The sequence below is a fragment of the Dipodomys spectabilis genome, unplaced genomic scaffold (assembly GCF_019054845.1).
Source record: "Dipodomys spectabilis isolate Male_0828 unplaced genomic scaffold, ASM1905484v1 ptg000024l, whole genome shotgun sequence".
Lineage (NCBI taxonomy): Eukaryota > Metazoa > Chordata > Mammalia > Rodentia > Heteromyidae > Dipodomys > Dipodomys spectabilis.
The window spans coordinates 14,751,322-14,771,651 of record NW_024870701.1 but is presented as its reverse complement, the minus strand read 5'-3'; the positions used below and the strand labels follow the sequence as shown (position 1 = coordinate 14,771,651).

Genomic DNA, 20,330 nt, shown 5'->3' with positions numbered 1-20,330 from the left:
GACCACACAAAGCTGCATGCAGAACACGAGGTGGCCAGCTAAGGCAATCCACATTCAGAAATAAAAGGAGAGAGAACGGTTTGCAAGCGCACTTTAAGCCTGTACATTTAAAGCTGAAGGCCTCCGAACAACCTGACAGGGTGGAGGGGGGAGGGGACTTGTGAATGAGCAGTGTGGTGAATGACATGCTTCCTAAAGCTAACACGAGAGGAACAAGACCATGGAAGAGCATCGATCACTTTAGTCCATTTGGGGATCTTATGGCACCTGTGGTTTATAAACAGCTTTAGTAACGAGTATTTCAAAACATAGTTCACAGTTTTAAGAAGATCTGTGCTGATTTTAAAAACTAGATTCTATATAATTTGAATGCTGTCTCTTTTTTGTTTTGAATATGATATCTATTTGGAAAAAAATATTTACACTAAGTTCTATGGCTGACTTGTTAAGAGAATCTTGAAAGGAACCAACCCTACATTGGAAAGAGACCCTAAGGAATGGGTTATTCCTGGTGGTTGGCTCAGGTCCCTGCTCACAGAGACTTGCAGTCAACTTCAGGCCAATGACCCCTCCCTCCCTGGCTTCTGGGCTCTGAGGCTGAACACTCAGGAACCAACTCTTTCAGGATGAGTGAATAATTGCTAATGGTTGTTTCCCCGCCCGCCGCCCCCCCAATTGCTGTGGAAAAACCATTGTACAGAGTCTAGTAAATTATTTTGCTACAGTTCTAAAGAATCCTGAAATCAAATGTTTAGCTATAAACAGTGTTAATATTGTCTTTGTAAACTGGACAGGTTCACGATCATGTACAAGATTGGAAATGCGTGTTAATACTGCCACCGTGTGTAACAGTAGCGTGGGTTCTCAGCCTGTGTTTGTTTGTTTTGAACCAGGAATGAGCCATGTTACAGAAGATGGAGCTGATACATTAGCTTGGAACAGAAGTCTTGTTCTCCCCTCCCCCACCCCCTTCTAAAACACACACTGAAGAACTACAAATCTGAGAACAAAAAGTTAGCTGCACTACAGGCATCAGAACACATCTTAAGGGATGGGGGTTTGCCAGGAGCTGCGGGGTGTGGTGGCTCCTCTTTCCGGCGAGGGTGAGGCTTTGCCAGGCTGGTCTCCTCCTCCTCTGTGTGGATACAGGGCTCTCCATCACCTCCAGCTTTCATGTTATGTCATCATCTGTCTGACTATAGCTTGCCTGGGAATAAGGAATGTGTAATTTTTTTTTAAAGATAGAAGCTGTTTCTAAATCAGGGTCATGAAGCTTAGGATTTCCCCCTCTTAGCCAAATATGTACACCATACACACACACACACACACACACACACACACACACACACACACACACTGAACTTCCTTCCCATGAAAATTAGGGATGAATATTCTAAGACATTGTGTGCTGCTGTTGCACACAATGGGAGAGAGGGCAGCAAGGCCTGCTTGTGAAGTTTCTTTCTCAAGGGGTACCTAGAGGTATCCTCGAGGGGTCTGGATGGTTAAAGCCATCACAAACAGAAATATTTGTGTTGCCTTTTGGAAAGGAGGTGAGGCCACTGATTCATTTTCAGAAGATCAAATTGATTAAAACATACACTTTCCATGATCCAAATCCTTCTTTCCTTCCTTCCTTCCTTCCTCCTTCCCTCCATCCTTCCCTTCCTTCCTTTATCTGGTAGTGTTGGGGATTGAATTTAGAAAAGAGCTCTACCAAAAAGAACCACAGTCTTAGCCATTTTTACTTTCATTATTTTCAGGCTGGATCAAGAACCTCATATTTATGCCTCCTGTGTAGCTGTGGTGATATTTGCACAACTCCACATCCAGCTTTTTTTTTTTCTACTGAGATAGAGGCCTTGCTGGCTTTTATCTTGGTCTGGTCTCCAACTACAATCTTTCCCATTTCAGCCTCTTGAGTAGCTGGGATTATAGGTGGGAGCTAGCACACCTGCCCCCAACCTCTAAATTCTGAAGCTAGGGTATAACTGGATAATGGAAGTATTTCATGGAGTAGAGGATGGGAAAAGGACAAATTCAAGATCTGAGCAGGTCAAAAATGATGTCCTGGAGGACACTAAGATGAGCACTAACCATTTCATAGACTGTTTCTTCAACAGTGGTTAGTAGGAGAGCAACAAACCATTTATTCTGCTGCTGGTAAATGTATATTTCCAAATACATACAGAAGTCCTACTAGAGCAGAAACTGAATCTTTGTGTTTCTGGGGTCCCACTTTTGGTTTTATGTAGGGCTCTGGCTTAACAGGTTGATGTCAAGCCAGTGTAGTTGGTTAAGAGATATATAGAATTTATCATAATTTTTGGACTTAGAGTACAGTCAGGGGCCCAAACAACATTATTTGAATCATATAAACTTCTAAAAATTGAATCATATTTTTGGCTACATAAAGAAAAACTGCAGTAGGCTACAACTACCTACAAAGATGGAAAGCCACTAGTATTTGTAACGTTCCATCAGGTTTTAAATGGATTTTGCTTAAGCGGCTGAGTTAGCCACAGGCTGCTTCATGTTTAGAGAGCTGTCGAAAGAGAGAGAGACAGAGTACCCTCATGTGACAAATGAAGAGCTCACAGCTGTGTCATTTCTCACTGCCAAAAATTAAGTCTCTAAAGGTCAAAAAAAAACTCACTGTCATTTTTTTTCTTAAAAATGTGAGTTTATATCAAGGCCATTTTTGAACAGAAATATTTTTCTAAGAGGTAGCTACCAACGCTTAAAATAATACACAGGCTAAGAGAAAGAGAACGTTATAAAAGGAAAGAGGCTGTTCCCTTGGGGCTAGGTTTGTTGAAACTGGATGGAATATTTTCAGCAACGGGTCCTGGGAATGTTTCTTACTGGAGTCAAAGTGAATGGAGAGAGCTTGCAGTGTTGGTTTCACTCTCAAACCCAAATAAAGAACACGCTGTGGTCAGTTAGAGCCTCCTGTCCATGTAGTCCATCAGCAAGTATGTGTCATCACGCAACTAGGGCCATCAGTTTAATTTGCATAAAATAGGATGCAGACCAGCGGCCTTGGAACTAGCATAGTATTTATTACTGAGATGTCACTTAAGAAATAGATTTCATTTTTTAAAACTGGCAGCCTGGGTTAATAGAGTTTACTATCAACTGTGCTATAGACTTGGGGATTCTAACCTTAGGAGGTTAGAAGGTCTATGTCACTAATGTAGACACAAATCCTTGGGCCAGAACCGTCAGGTTGAAGTGGGGAGTGCATTCATTAGCTTTACCTTGTCATGAGGAACACTGACATGGCTATTAGCTAGTGCCAGCAAACCCATCTAGACTTCTGGAACAGTGTAGCCTCAAGCCATAGAACAGAGCTGAGTCTTGGCCATGTTCATAAAAGTATAGGGAACAAAGGGCTTCTGAGTCCTAGTGGATCCTATACACTACTTATAGCAGCTCTTAGATGTTGAACTGCTTGTGAAGTGTGGGACACAGTAAGAGGCAGGCATATTGGTGCATGGTCACAATTATTTATAGAGTGTGTCTGAAACTCTGTTGAGCTTTTTCAAGGCTATATTCTAGGGAGTACAACTTCTCCATGAGGTAGATACTAGGACATATTGTACAGAGGAAATTGAGATTCGAATATGTCAATAATTTGCTGAGATTTATGCTGGTGAAACCCACATCTGAAAATGGATCTAACAGAGTCCAGAGCCTAAGTTTCAAATCACCAGACTCAAGCCAATAATAGTCTTCGCTAGCTTAAAAAAATATATATAGAAAGTGCTACTTTTTTTTCTATCTATATTTGAAAATAAACTGGAAGGTTTTGCATGCATTTAGGTAGATTCCCCAGGATGAAATCATCTAATTTAAAATGCAATTCAAAATTAATCCATCTCTTGTTAATTCCACAATGAGTGTGAATTAATTGTCAAAAATCTAAGCTTGTGGAAGTTTTTAAATAATACTTGATTTAGCTGACACTTGTTAAGATACACACATTTGGTGGTTGGAGTCCTGAGTCTGGCATTGCTAATAAGCTGACCCATGTAGGGATGCTGAACTCACTGGGTTTTCGTTCTCAAGTGCTAGACAGGCAGCAACACTGATGCCATTGCTGACATAACCAAAGAGGACTCGTGGGGCATCTCTGGTTTCCCTAACTACAAAAATAACAAGTCAGTACCATGATGGTAGATCTTCTCGAGATTATCATGAAATGCTCCATGGATGGGAGCTGATTTTTTGCAATCAGCAGAAAAAGAGGACTTTCTATCACATAAAACGCAACAGCTACGAGAGAGTGGCTGTGACGTGATGTTGCAAGTTATCAGGATTCAGTGGAGAGTGGCCATGTTGCCGCCTAAACAAGAGGGTACTTACTTGAGAGGAGAGTGATAAAAGGGCATTGCATTCAACCTTGCAAGCTGACCTGTGGGTGACAAAGGACACAAACAAGAGAGGTGACATGTCAAGTCAGTGGTGCATCAAGCCGGTGAATTATTTGGCTGGAAGCCATGCACAAGGACAGAGAGCACCTGAGGAATGAAAGAAGCATTCCAGTCCAGCCAATCACCATCTGTTCCCATAGCATCGAAGGAAACCATTTCATCCTTCTCCAGCGTATGCAGTTTGAGTGAGGACGATATATTCTCTCAGCCCCTTTCCTGCCCTTCCCATCAAAGTCACCAGACATAAAAGGCCAAGGACAGAGAAAGGGAGCTAAAGACTTCTTACCAGAGATAGAAAAAAAATCCAGTTGGATCTTAAGACATCAATAGAATCACCCTTTTTTAAAATTATAAGTTTTATTCCCATCCAAGTATTCTTAAGCTTTTTCTTCACAAACTAACCATCCAGACTTGTGGAATCAAAACTCTTTCCCAAGCTGTATCACTTTTTTTCTTAAAGGAGACAGAATATACCAAATAACATGGTTTCATGATTCCTTTATCCCAGAATTTTAGAACCCAACAAGTTAGACCCATAGAACACAATAAAAAAGAATAGATCATTGTTCCCTCCTTTGCTGAATGGATGTTCTACTTTTTCTACAAAGGGTTTATTACTAAAAGATGGTCGAGCTTTACCTTCACAAGAAACCTTTCTATCAGTCTTATCCTTGGTTTAGAATAAAGAATTCCTAATACATATTGAGCTGTTTTCAGCTATCAAAAATTAATCTTGTTTTACTTTTGCATTAATATTTGCAAAAGACAAACCCCATTTTCAAAATTCTTTATACTTCCCATTATGATTTGGAGACAAGGGAGGGACTGGGGAAGAGAGATGGCTTGTTTTGTTATGAGGTAGAAATTCTCCTTCCCTTTATTTTACGCATACAAGGCTAAATTCTCAATTCATTAAATCAGTAAAAGTCTAATATGTGTTGTGGAATAGTAAAAGGCTGCCTCCATTAAAAGAGCAACATCTGGAACTTTAGAACTGTTGTCACTAAGATCCAGAAATAGGTATGAATTCAAAGAGGGAGGTCTAATAGCCTCCTTTAAGAGTAGGAACCAGAATATTGGTTATTTAGTCACATCTCTCTCTCTATGTTCAGAACCACATGAGCTGTGTGGAAGAAGGCCATCAGAGGTCCTGGAGACATCCTACCATATCCATTCTAGGAGACCTGCCTTTTGTGGACCGGCCACAGGAATTGCAAAGAAAGAGTACTTGTGATTTTGCAATCAGGTGACTTAGTTTTTGGAGCATAGATAAGACAACTCAACACAGAATATTATATGTGTGTGTGTGTGTGTGTGTGTGTGTGTGTGTGTGTGTGATTAGAATGACATTTGGTTACTTCTGGAACATAGCTCTTAATCTGACACGGCCAATGGAACATTCTAGAGAACCAACACTTTTGTTTTATATTATTGGGGTACTCTTGGATTTCAGTCCTTTGGATTTCCATCCTGCTACATTCTTCTTGGAAACATACGAGAAACAGTAGACAATTTACGCCCTCTGCTTCTCTGTCATCCAGACAGAGCAAGAGGGTGGCTGCTGATATAGAATGTGGAGGGAGCCTGTGTGGCCACTGGACAGAGAGGCTGATGGGAAAACAATAGGCCACGGGGGCTGGGAAGCAGTTAATTCCCACCAGACAGGAGCTCTCAGAACCCAATATACCTCCAGATTGTTATGTACTCATTACATTGCTCATGTAACTGTAATCCCTCTGTACAGTATTTTTGTCATAAAAAACCTATTGAAAAGAAAAGAAAGGGCATACACAGAAAGATAAACAGGGCAGTAGACCAAGCCCATAGGGGAAATGCATTGCCTTTAGAAAAAGTGATTAGTGACATCATTCCCCAACTGTGCATGTTATGTTTCGTGAATTCTCAGGAGTTAATATCCTCCATCCTTCTCCACACTCTAGTGAACCAGGATCTGCAGATAACCACTTCCCCTGCATTTCTCAATAATATTTGCCACCAACCTGTTTGATTATGTTAGATATCAGTTGAGCATGAGGAAGTCAATGAGAAGAATGAGGAATTCAAGGGAGAAATAGTATCATATTCAATGAAGAATTTGGGAAAGTATATTTATATATAATACATGTTTTTGTATCCAATTATTATGACTTTATTTCACTTTTTTTTTTTTTTTGGCAGTCATGGGGCTTGAACTCTGGGCCTGGGCACTGTCCTTGAGCTCTTTAGCATAAGGCAAGTGCTCTACCATTTGAGCCACAGCACCACTTCCTGTTTTCTGGTGGTTAATTGGAGATAAGAGTCTCACGGACTTTCCTGCCTGGACTGGCTTTGAACCGTGATCCTCAGATCTCAGCCTCCTGAATAGCTAGGATGACAGGCGTGAGCCACTGCCTCGCTTTATTTCACTTTTTAAACAGGTTTTACTTGTAGCCCAGGCTGACCTGGAACACTTGATGCTAATCCTCTTACATCAGCCTCCTAAGTGCTGGGATTTACAGGAGTGTGCTACCATACTCAGGTCTTAATTTTTAATTTATGTATTTTTTTTAAAAAGGCATTTTTTTCTGAATGATCCTAGAGGAGTTTAAACTGTTAGGCACCATGTTTCTATTTAGGTCTCTTCAGTTTCCAGGCAGGAGTTTATAAGACTACACAGTGAATGGCAGCTACAAGAAATACATTTTTACTGACTGGGATATATGGTTTATGATGTGCCATTGAGAGGAAGATTGAAAAGAAGGAGGAAACACCAACTTTGTGAGTAATGAGAAAGACCCAGCTACCAAGGGCAGAGGAGCGTGCTGTGCACTATGGGTCCAGTCCTGTACCTGATAGGCCTCATCCTGCAGCTTCTGTTTCAGATACTCCTCCATCTTCAGCTCATTCTCCAGCTGCCGGACGGAATCATTCTCATAGTTCTCATCGTCAGGCCTCACATAGGCATCTCCATCTTCTGTAACTCTGGGAATAAACCACAGAAGGCATGTTGAAGTAAATCTTAGGTGGATGAGAGGAATTTGATGGATTAGCTGTGGGTTTGTTGGGCATACTGATTTCCCTTGAATCCTCCAACTCACTTTTTTTTTTTTTAGACACAGTGGAAACTTTATTTTGCAAATCCATCTCCCCGTATTGAGGACCGTAAAAATGTACAACATGAAAATAATCACACAAAGGCAGATTGTAATTAGGAAGGGTCCCTCAACTCACTTTTAAGCTTCATATCTTCTTTTACCTAAATGCAAACTTAAAAACAAACCACCAAAAACCATCCCCAAATCTAGAGGCTTCGAAAAATGTGCGATCAAGGCTCTTACCCTTTTTCTAGAGCTGTCTGGAAATCATCAGCCATCTGTGCTCTTCTAGAATTTATAGAAACAGTTGGCTTTTGAAATGTTCTATAATCTTAAAAAAGGTAAGCTTGTGCTTTGAAGGACAATTTTTCTCAATACAGAGCTTTTAAAACGGAATCTGTAAGGAGAGTGAGCCCTCTAGTGAAATAATGCTTAAGAACGTATGTCTGTAGTTCAACCTTCTTTATGTTGAACTTTGTTGTTCTCACGCTCATATGCACAAGCACACGCACCTGCACACACATTCAAGCTTTAGCTTTATAGTACAATTAAGTCTTATGGCATCAGCAAATCAAGGCCAGAGGGCACATCTCTCTGTTACCTCTTGACCATAAACATTTATATTAGCTCTGAGTTGGAGCAATCAATTTACGGTGTCCGATTCCAGTATAAAACAAATAATCATGCTGTCACTCACAAATGTGGGGCTCTGTCTCCATCTGCTCATTCAGAATATACAATGTGCTTCATGGAGCTGAACTCAAATTCACTATATAAATTATATGCAGCTAGCTATTCTTCAGGCAAAACAGTATATGTTCATACAGTATAGATGTTAAGATAACCTCTAAAATGAAAAGTGTGGTCCAGGAGAAGTTTCTGGGCTAAACATTAAATGTTCACGGTCATTTATGTCTCTAGGACATGTGCTTGTTATTTTTTTTTTAAATTTTGCGATTTGGGGCCAGCTTAATTGCGTCTATTTAACTTCCAAATCTCTTGTTGGTAGCTTGTCCTGCTTTCCACACCACAGGTAGAGCAGGTGGTGGTGATGGTGGTGCTTTCTTGCATTTTAGAATTGGAACAAGGAAATTTGATGTAGTTACCATGTAAATTCTTAACAGTAAAAAGTCCAGTGGATATGTATTTACAAGGTAAGATATATATCTACAAATGGTAATTCACCATTTTTAAAAATAACAAATCAGACAATGCTAAATTACAGAGGAAAGGACAGGCAAGCAAACTAAGATTAGAAGCACTGTCATCTGACACGTTTAAATTATGCTGACTATATTGTTGGGATTTTACAAGCTGTGGCTTCCCAACTGGCTTTTTAAACCAGATCGCTCTATAAGTTCGTAATTGTTGATCTTTTACTGACAACTTGGATTGAAAGCCAAAACTGTGGAAGGGGCTCTGGTTAGCTTCTGTTGTGGGTCTTTAAAACAGCCAGTTTGTTTTGGTAGATTAGTCTGAAACATCTGTCTTTCTGTCATCAGTTTTGTGATCCACTAGCTCCTCTGCCGGCCCTTGTGGGGGTTTCTCATAACTCTCCTAACACCTCCCTTTCTTCCCTATTTGTCTCTTTCCCTTTTCCTTCCCAAGCTGGGCTCTGAAGTCCTAACTGTGCTGCTGTGGCACAGTACTGGTTCCTTCTGCTGACTCAGGATTCTGGGACCTCGCTGACCTAACTGGGTGATAAATGACACCCATCAGAGGGACCCCGCTCTCCTTACAGGTATCTAGCTAGGGACTAAGCATTGTGAAATAACGGTTAATAATGTTAACCTCCTAGATCTTTATTATTAGCACCTTTTAACCATTTTTTTCTTGTCCATATGCAAAATATTCTTGAGAATATGCAAAACAAGGCACCCAATGGGCTTTTTGGTGCCTTGAATGACACAGATGATAGACTGTTCCTAAATACCTGCTGCTTTGAGTTGTCAGTCAACTAGCCTTCTCTTTGGTAACTGAGAACATTGTGTGTGTGTGTGTGTGTGTGTGTGTGTGTGTGTGTGTGTGTGTGTCTTACTGGTGACTGAATCCAGGAGGGCCTTGAGCATACCAGTGCCAGACAAGTACTCCACTACTTGTTTGTGCTTTTTTTTTTTTTTTGAGATAGTTGAGTTCATATTTGTATTAGCTGGCTTTGAAGTCTGCCTCTGCCTCCTGACTAGTTGAGATCACAGGTGTGTGTCACCAGGCCTAGTAATTTAGATTATTTTGAACACTCTACTCTCTGAGGAAACTCTATACCAGCTGGAAAAATCATTGCAACTACAGTTACTGTGGAAGCTACAACTTTGCTTCAGTCAAGCCCGCTCTGGGTGGCTACTGTACTGACTTTGGAAAGAATCTGCTTTGAACAAGGCAAGCCTCACTCCAGGTGACCCTGCTCATCCTGAAGCTATGTTCACTCAGGACAGGAAGGAGCACACCTCCTCAGTGAGTCAACTAAGAGCCTGTGATTGGTGCAATGCAAAACTTGTGATTGGCTCAGAAAGAAGGCTTGTGATTGGTGCACATGTAAGATGGGCCAGTGCTGAAACTGTCACCCAGGCACATGCCAAGGTCATTTCTGGTGGCACTACCATCCAAGTACAAGTGGACTTTACTCTCTCTATGTCTGTATACTCTCTCCTGTACATGGATCCCATGGGGTTGCCATATTTAGCCTTAGTAGTGGCTGCTCTTGAATGACTTTTTGCCTACTATGGTCTTTATCATGGGCAGAGCAGGCTGAACTGGCTGCACAAAGATTAAAAAACAAAAACAAAACAAAAAACAAAAAACGGGATTCTAGCCCCCACAGGGGCAGCAAGGAAATGGCTGGAACTCTTGATGATGCCTAGAGCTCAGTTGTAGCACCAAGAGGAAGCTAAGGAATTCTGAGATCTAAGGCTATCTCTATCTGAAGCTCTGAGCTGTTAACACCAGACAGCTAAAGAGTTCCACAGACTGCCAAGATGAGATTGGCAGGAAGCAAAAGTATTTAAAGACCTCGTAGAGAAACTGGGAGTGAGAAGCTCTAAAAAGATGAAAGGTGAGACTAACATGACTGGAAGTCCAGTTGGGGGTGAAAAGCAGAGAGTCTCAATGGCCAGAGTTCAGGGGCTATAAATGTAGCTACTGGGTATTGGTATTCTAAGCCTAGAGAAGTAAATCTTTGTGTTGAGCATCTAGCACCATAGGCCTCCAGCTTTGAAAGCTTGAATCCATAGGTCTCTATTTCTCGAGGCTTAAAGCTTAAACACTTGCAAAGCAAGTGTTTATTTATTTTTAAACTAATTTGACTTATTTACTAATTTTAATCCAAATACTTATATGTTGTTATCTTTGCTCATTGTGAAAGAAGGTCTTTCCAGTGTCAGGGAGGCCTGTTAAGTGCAAATGTGGCAAATTCAGAAGACAAGATGACTTCTCCTCTGAAACTAGGAAACAGAACTTTTAAAAAAAATATTTTTTTATTGTAAAAATACTGTATAGAGGGGTTATAGTTAGATGAGCAAGGTAATGAGTACATTTCCTATCAAGCATTTTTGCCTTCTCCTTTGTTTTTCCCCTACCATCCCTTCCCTCCCACCTCCACAGAAACAGAGCTTTTTTTTTTTTAAAAAAAAAAAAAAGAAAACTAATTTATATTTCACGTGATTTTTAACTTACATGTGTTTGGTTTGTAACTTTGGTATGAAAGTTATGCCCTGTGGTGGACTGTTTTGCTAAGCTAAGATGTTCTTCTTTTTCTTTTTTGTCAGTAGTGGAGCTTGAACTCAGGGCCTGGGCCTTGTCTCTAAGCTTTTTTGCTCAGGGCTAGCACTCTACCAGTTTCAGCCATAGCTCCATTTTGGGTTTTGGGTAGAGTCTCAGGGACTTCCTGCCCAGGCTGGCTTTGAACACTCAGATCTCATCCTCCTGAGTATAGCTATGAGCCACCAGCACCCAGGTTAAGTTAGTTGGTCTATTGGTTAATTGGATTAAACGTATTTTCAATTCATGACATTTAAACCTTACGTGGCACTTACTGGGACTCTAACTTAATTATAGACTAAAGACAGAACACTGTGCTCAGTTCTTTGGCTAAACCAGGTTCTCAGCATGCACTCTTGGGCTTAGATTCTGCTACTCTCCAGAAACTGTATAGGAGAGACAGTCTCAATACCAAATTTAAACATTGTGCCCTTCTGCCTTGTCTAAGAAGAAAGGAAATTGCACCACTCTTCCAAAGTAAAGAACTAAACAACCATGTTTCTATTTCCATATAGCCCCCTACAGATTGTTTTCTTTTTGAGCATAAGGTACTTACATGTCACTGCGCATGGTGCTTGTAGTAGCTCCACCATGAATGTACCCGGGTTTTCGGGCATGGATTTGGGCTAGAAAAGCCTTTTCAGAGGTTGGTGATGGAACCAGATCTTCAAATTGTGTCCGTGCAAACTCAGAATCCACATTACTCTCTGTTTCACTCCCCACCTCTAGTAGATCAGATTCAATTGAAAAAAGAAACAATGGCTTATTAGGTAGTTCATGTCCAACAAAATAAGGGATACACTTAATAGGAATCAACCTGTGTTGTACTAACTTTAGTCAGTTGCTGTACAATAGTCTACTTGGTATTGATGAATTGTTATAAAAAATTTAATGTACAGCATTTTCTTTTTCACCTGAGAATTATAATAAGGAATTTTTGTTTTACTAACTTAACTCCTTACAGCTTCCACTTTTTAGGGAACACATAAAAGTGTTCCCTAAAATTACTTAATATTACTCTAATGTTTTTCTATTTTTGTTGGTCATAGGGATTGAAGGATCTGGGCACTGTCTCAGCACTTCTGTTCAAGGCTAATGATCTACCACTTTCAGCTAGAGTTCCATTTCCAGTTTTCTGTTGGTTAATTAGAATTAATTAGAGTCTCCTGGACTTAACTGCCTGGGCTGGCTTTGAACTGTGATCCTAAGATTTTAGCCTCCAGAGTAGCTAGGATTTCAGGGGTGAGCTACCAATGCCTGGCTCAGATTTTTTTTTTAAATATTGAAGTTTTAATTCTTTTTTTTTTCTTTCTTGCCAGTCCTGGGGCTTGAACTCAGGGCTTGAGAACTGTCCCTGAGCTTCTTTTTCTCAAGGCTAGTGCTCTACCACTTGAGCCACAGTGCCAACTTCTGCCATTTTCTGTTGCTGTGGTACTGAGGAATTGAATCCAGGGCTTCACACTCCCTAGGCAAGCACTCCACCATTAAGCCACATTCCCAGGCCCAGAAGTTTTAAATCTTACAGTTTCTATAATCTTCAACTACCAGACAAATATCTTACCAGACATATATCTTGTGAGGTCAGACTGAAAGAATAGATGGAGATGTGTTTGTAACTGATATTTACCTCATATTTATGCTGCTAAAGTTTTAAAGTTTAGCTAACAGTAATAGAAGAAGAAAAAGTCTCTCAGAATTTTATCCTATTCATTTTCTGGGCAGAATTTAAAATTCATTTTAGCTTCATTCAAATGATCATGAATTTCCAACTCAAGAGAATCAAAACAGACAAATAAAAAAGTTGACTCTGAGCAGAAAAGGTCAGATAAGGTAATGTTAGGGAAATGAACCCTAAGATATGTATTCAAATGTTTTTTTTCTTTCACGCGATTGTTTCTAACACATTTATAAGATTATTTCTTTGTTGCTTTGTATGTCCCTCCCCCACAATATAACCCCTGCTTTCACTGTAAAAAAAAAAAAAGTTGACTCTGTAAAGTAACTTCAGTACCACCCATGGCTCACCAGAGTTGTTAACAGTAGAGTCTATAATTACAGATCAGTTATAGTGTTTCAATTCTTTTTCTGGATTTTTCAAAGTTTCTGTATTGGACATTAATAGTCTTCTAATAAGCAAAACATGAATGTTGCCAAAAATCTAAATATACTGGCAAAATATCGCATAGCCCTTTAAAGTATCCTTTTGCCTTTGACAGTGAGTAAGCCCCCAAGGGACCCTCTTTACACCCGTGGATCCTAGTGTGGCAAAGTAGTGAGGCCAGCAGGGACTCACCCGAGTTCAGCTCTTTCACCAGAGAGGACATGGTGTTAGTGATGGAATCTGCGGCCACTAGCAAATCGTTCCTTAAATTCCTTCTTGAGCCTTTAGAGAAGAAGTAATCATTAAAAAAAAAGAAATCAAAGCCCTCCTTTAATAAAAGTATTATGCATTTTATGATTTCCATCGATCACCTATAAGAAAGCTTCCAAAGCCTCTCCTTTTCAGAAACACTTCCGTTCATTTCCTTAAGAACCAACCAACCAACTTGGTACTCAGGGTAATAGCAGCTCCTGGTAGATGAACATGTGACTAAAGATGGAGGTTCATGCAATTTGTGCTCAAATTGGGTAATTTTAAAAGTGAAAGGGGATGGTTGACATAGCACATAGCCTCCTGGGATGGTTCCAAACCAGGTGTGAGAGGTGTAGTTTCCTTCGGTGTGCTAGTGCTTCCTAAGAGTAATCCACACAGGTGGAAAGTGTAGTTTGCCAGGAATGTTGCTTCTTCCCAGCTGTTGATCATATACAGCCATTACTTTGTGACCCAGCACTCTGGATTCTGGTCTCTTAGCACAGGCTGTCTCCTCTCAGGACTTGAGTTACTGGGACAGGTATCTCTTGTGGATGGGAAGCCTACATGACATGCTTCCACAGTGTAAGAAAGGGGCAAGAATTCTTTTGCTGCTAAGAGATGACTAGATACATGTCTAGTAGCCTGAATTGGATTTTTAAACCACGTTAGAATGAAGCCTGTGGCAGAGAGAGGTTACTCTTACATTTTAAACATACAATAGGTTAATTGAATATTTGTGGGCAAGGTGGGGAAGGAGCCATGGTATCTTGGAGAAAAAAAGATGAGCAAGGTTCTAAATACCTGATTTACAAATGAACTTATGTAAATAAGTATTTTATGAGCTAAGGGCTGGCTATCTTTAGGCTATATTTCATGGTTATTTCTCAGAAGGTAATCATAAGTAAGTTAAATAGTAAGTATATTTAAGTTAGAAAATCAAAATAACTAGGCAATGCATTGATTAAAATAGAAAGCAAGATTTGATTTAAAGTATTATAGATTTCTTTAAACTATAATTTAGAGAGAACATTTTTCTTTCTAAAAATTCAAAAAATTACATGCATTAACTTGATTTATATTCAGTTGAATTATATTCAGTGCTTTGAAACAAAGATCCAATATGGCTTTTTTCTTCTCTGTCATAAAAGATAATCGATCATTCTCTTTCATTAAAATACGTTGACATCTTGCCCCTTATATGATAGATCAGAACAGCTGTTTTATTACATTCTTGCTATGCCCAGTATTAGAGGTGTTGAAAATTTAAAAAAAATCACCAAAGCTGATAATTATTAAAACTTGCCTTTTTATAATTTGTGAGGTTAAAGTTTTCATATCTTTAAGAATGATTTCTATTTCTTCTGATATATGATTATATCCTTCACTTATTTTTAATTTGGAGATGTCTATTTTTTACTGATCTGTACATGCTTTTTGTGTAGCTAAAATGATAAAACCTAGCTTCCATGTATTTTGAGCTTTGTTTCTTTAAGTCTTTGAGGAAATGAGTCTTTTTGTCTTTAACTTTGTACTTCTCTTTGCCTTAAAATTTATTGTCAAATACATCTGTCTTACCCTTAGACCTTCATGTGAGGATCTCAAAGGATGTCTGTGATGTATTCTTAACTTCAAGAAAATGCAAATTACAGACCAAAATGCAATGCATAATCTGATTTGTGAAAAAAGAAGAATATGTGTCTATAAACACATACCAACATATCTACACTTAAGCAAAAAGTTGAGAAGAACATCAATAGTGGAAGTGAGCTTGGCCTGACTGAGAAGGGTTTGTGGGAGGAATGCTCTTTGTACTGTTTGCAAATATGAACAGTGATGGTAAGAAAAAGTTTTAAGTCACTTGTCTTGGGGTACCCCTCCTTAAATAGGGAACACAGGTTTCCACATCTCTCTCCTGTTAGCACTCTGTTAACCATGAAGGCCTAACCTTTTGGCCCCATTTTACAGAGGCAAGGACGCCACTCTTAAGGGCATCTCTATGGAGAAGTCATAATACAACTGTCTATCCTTTTCCATTACCCCAGAGTCAAAGCAATGGGCTTATTTAATCTCAACATTGACTTTGGTTTAGCGTATAGAAGGCATAAGGATTGTATTTATAACGTTTCCAAGGAAAGAATCTGAAAGGCATTCCAGAGAATTAAGGAGCAAAGATTTACTAGAAACTAGGGCAGGGCTGTAGGAGCTAAGGGAAGGTAGAATGCAGCAGTGGGGAACGGAGGTGTAGAGGGTTTCTAATGCACTCAGTTCAGGCTCTAACACAAGCCTATGGGGTCCACAGGGGAGCTCTAGACCATTCAATGGACTTTAGTGATTTAATTGGCCACTAAATCAGGCAACTGTAAGAACAAAAACCACTTACTTTGTGCAAAGGCCTCTTGCACATCTCCCCCTACCCCAGTGAGAGAGTCTTGAGGAGTGTGCGTAGGAGTGGAGCAGGCTGACGCTGAGCGGATGGGCATGGGGATTGGTCTGCTGATGGTGTGGCTGGGGGAGGAGCGAGGAGAGCCTGCCCCCTGGGTCTGGAGAGACAAGGCAAGCCATTAATGTGTTTTCCCAAGCAAATGTCATGAGCCATACCCCAAACCTCCTTCCAATGTTAAAAACAATGACAATGAGATTCCAAACCAAGAGGAAATCTTAGGAAATTGAGGTGGTAACTGGGAACCTGAGTTATGGGTGTACATAATTCAAGACATACCATTTGAAGTTGCGTTAAATATTGAAAGCTAAAAATATTAGTACAGCATTGCTCTACCAGAAATATCTGCCTACAGAATGAAACTATGGTTCAATAATGATAATGAAAAGGTGTGTTTATTGTCTCCTTGTGCCTACACAGAAGGCAGTAGAACTAAGAGGTGTTTGGCATGGATACAAATTGCTTCCTCTATTTTCAACCTGTCTCTCCTGCATCACCTGTGGAGGATGATTCATTGTTTATATCGTTTATATCATGTCTTCCAATGATATGCCTATGAAGGATCAACGGAAGTGGATGTTGCTTAATCCTTACTTGATAGTAAAATCTGGCTTTGCGAAATTACTCCGAGACTCAGTGATTCAAATGATTTATTTGGTGATTTGATTTATTCAAAAATAAATCTTGGTGTTTCTTTTTTCTTTTTCATCAAACATTTTAAATTGGTACATAAAAATGCAACATATTGATGGGCTACCATGGGTGTTTCAGTGCATTATGTTGTATTTCAATCAGGTTAAACATTTCTGTCTTCACAAATATGGATCCTTTCTTTATGGTAAAGCATTAAAAATTCTTTGAGTTTTTTGAAATGTATAGTATGTTACTGTTGTCTATACTGTGCAAGAACATACCAGAACTTCTTACTCCTATTGAACCATGGCTTAGAAGCAATTAATCAAAAATTTCCTATCCTCTCCTCTCCCTCAGGTAACTACCATTTCAGTCTCTACTTCTTTGAGATCACTGTTTTTGTATGTAATTTCACATATGTGAGATCATGTGCTGCATATCTTTGGGGTCCTGGTTTATTTTACTTAACATAATGATCTCCAGTTCCATTCATGTAATTGCAAATGAGAGGATCTCATTTTTTCCCATAGCTGTATAAGTATATTCCATTGTGTATATGTGCCACATTTTATTTATCCATTCACCAGCTGACATACACCTTCCATCTCTTGGCTACTATGAATGGAATGCAATAAACATGGAGTGCAGATGTCTCTTTGACATCCTGATTTCATTTCTTATAGGTAAATGATGCAGTAGTGACACTGTGGGATTGTTTAGTAGTCCATCTTTAATATTTAGAGGAACTTCCATACTATTTCCTGCAATGACTGTCCTAATTCACATTCCCACCAGTACTGTGCAAGTATTCTCTTCTCTCCACATCTTTGCCATACTTGTTACCAATTTGTCTTTTTGATAATAGCTACCCTTACTGGAATGAGGTGATATCTTACTGGGATTTTGATTAGTAAAAATCTTGATTTCTAATTTTTGGCTACTACTTTCTATAGGAAACACCCTTCTCTTTGCCCTTGAGAATGTTCTAGCAGAGAGTAAGAATAGGAAGACTTTTAAAAGGAGTAAAGAACAAGGTAGAAAACAATCATAAGTTATTTATTTATTCATTACAGTCTTTGGCATAAAACTTTTCTGAGACTGTCACACATTGAATTTTAAGGTTTTCTCTTTGCAGTGAGGTCCTTTGGAAGCAGTCTTCCAGTTTTAATTATTAGTAATCAAACACACATGTAAGGACATGCAAGAAGGTCCTTGAGTACACACACCACATATTGGGAGTTCCCATGTAGCCCAGTGTGTCAGAGATGGCGGGCCATCGAGAAAACTCTCCCACAGCAAGACAACATTCATCATCTATCCCTCTAAACTCTTGAACTTGCACGACAAAAGCACTGTTCCAGACATTCTACTGAGACCTCTGCTTTGGGTTTGGCTGCTTGCAGTTAAACATTCACAAACTCAGTCCTGTAAAATGCCATGCTGTTAGTTCTCCAGGGCTCAGCCTTACCCATATCAAGTGAGGAAAATACAGAACTTAAAGCCAAACAAGTCAGAAACAGACTCATGTAGTGCCCAGTGGGCTGGGGATTCCATTCTTTCATTCTCAACAGTACCTTGTAATGGTTTGTCCAGGCCCAAGGAAGAGAACTTTGCCAGGTGGTGATGCTTTGTAGCCTGTTTTCCTCAGCCTGTTCAAGGAGGGGGTCTGTTTTTCCAAGCAAATGGCAGCTCAGCCTATTAACTTGAAACTGTCTGCTTCTTAGCTACGACTAACATCCCAGCTTCCCATGCCTATAATAAATAGTTTCACCCTTGCTTTGTGCTTTACGATGTTTGAAAGGTTCTAGGTATGTTCTTATTGATTTCTCTTCACCAGCCTATGAAAAAAACATCCTCACTCAGTGATGGCTCCTAATGCTCAGGGAATGAAAAGTATTACCCTCAAGAGGGAGAGCTAGAGTGACAGTGCTAGTGGCTGAGTCCAGGTCCTCTGAGTGCTGGGCGGAGGGACCCTTGGTAGACTATTGCTGGTGGAGTATCCTTCAAATAGAAATATGTTGATCAAGTGTCCCAAGGGTTGCATAGGTCCCTGGCCACCCATTCTGAGTATCTTGTTCAAGGCAAGGTCCTCAGTAGAGCTCCTGAGGCATTCTTACTGTTCTGTCTAGCAAGGGACTAGTCATTAGTGAGGCCTGGGGATGGGCAGTGGGCTGTAGAATAGGCTTTTCTTGGCTACAGACTGGGTTACTCTCTCAACGTTGGGAAGACAGATCTTCTGTGATAGGAAGTTCATAGTAATATAACGACTCCGCTTTTGCATGTAATTTATAGTGAACTTGGCACTTTAACCCACATTGTCTTGTTTTGTTATCCCAGTATGGTAGTAGAAATGATAATAGCTTATATTAAAGTAGCAATGTGCAGTCTATAAAGCACTTTAATTCCATATACTTTGCTTAATCCTCCTAACAACCACATGAGGTATTATTTCCACTTTGTAATTGAACAGAGGCTCAGAGGGAATAACTGAGCTTATCATGGTCTGAGCTAGTGAGTGCAAGCCTAAGACTACACTACAAGCCTAAGACTCTGTCCCACATCCTAGGGAATCTGGCATGGTAACCGGCCTTTGCATGCTCCCATTTGTCCTTTGCTAAGCCAAGAAATGTTTAGTAACCTGAATGCAGTAAGACTCAGCGCACAGCCCTACTATGGTGTGCTGGCAGAGTAGGGTCCTAGTACTTTCAGCTCAGCTGAGGCCAGAAAATCTTTCAGTTCCTGGGCTATGGAAAGGTGCAGTTGCCCAGGGTGGGTGGAGTCTTGGCTGTCCATCAATCAATAGAGAAGTGCAGGATCATGATTTTTTTCCTCTGTGACTTTGAGATCCTAAGTAAAACCCTGCATACCACATGTCTTTGCATAATGAAGTTAGCTCTAGTCAAATGTAAGAGCATTGCTATATCTGTGTCATACTACTTTTCAAAAAAAAAACCCCATAAAATCCTGAGTTCTGGAACATATCTGAACCTAATAAATTCAGTACCTAACTGGCTGTATTAGGGCTACACCAGCACCATCTTATATAGATCTGTTGTGCTAGGTTCTCCAACACAGTGTGCTTACAGTAGTCTCTTCAGTAATATTTGGGAAATTTGGTCCCTCTGTCTTCTTTCCTGCCTTCTCTCCCTTGCTACTAGTGCATTTTTCCCATTGGGCAGTGATTTTCACTTCCTATCTTTCCCTGCTTCATCAGAGCTGGTCAAAAGCAACTCTTCCTACTCCCCTTTTCCTGATTCCAACTCTACCATTAGTAGTTCTGTGTTAAGAGAAAAATAATTGGTATTATGTGTTAGGGGAACACATTTGAGTGAATCTAAAGTAAACCAATGTGTGAATGAATAATCGTCACCATCTCCCAAATGGATCTCTAATTGTTGTGCAATTTAAACAGTTTGATTATGTGAAGAATTTTCAGAAGATTCTGTGGTTAAAGAAAAGATTCAGCTAGGCAGAGGCAGCCACTTGGGAGGTAGAGATAGGAGGATCAAGGTTTGAAGCCAACCTGAGCAAAAAAAATTAGCCAGGCTCTAGCTCAAAGAATAATTCTAGCTATGCAAATGGTGTAGGTAGGGGGATCATGTTCCAAGGTCAGCCTAGGCAAAGGCTGCAAGACTGTATCT

General features: G+C 39.9%; 1 protein-coding gene across 1 annotated transcript in view; it reads right to left on the bottom strand.

Moving 5' to 3' along the window:
• Positions 1 to 386: 386 nt before the first annotated feature.
• The window catches only part of Dtna (dystrobrevin alpha), a 154,089-nt gene continuing 134,145 nt past the window's right edge, over positions 387 to 20,330 (bottom strand). The window contains 6 exon segments of the mRNA XM_042675101.1: positions 387 to 1,207; positions 4,369 to 4,417; positions 7,265 to 7,397; positions 11,820 to 11,988; positions 13,557 to 13,646; positions 15,997 to 16,156. Coding sequence (XP_042531035.1) covers positions 4,400 to 4,417; positions 7,265 to 7,397; positions 11,820 to 11,988; positions 13,557 to 13,646; positions 15,997 to 16,156 — 570 coding nt within the window. The 3' untranslated portion in view covers positions 387 to 1,207; positions 4,369 to 4,399.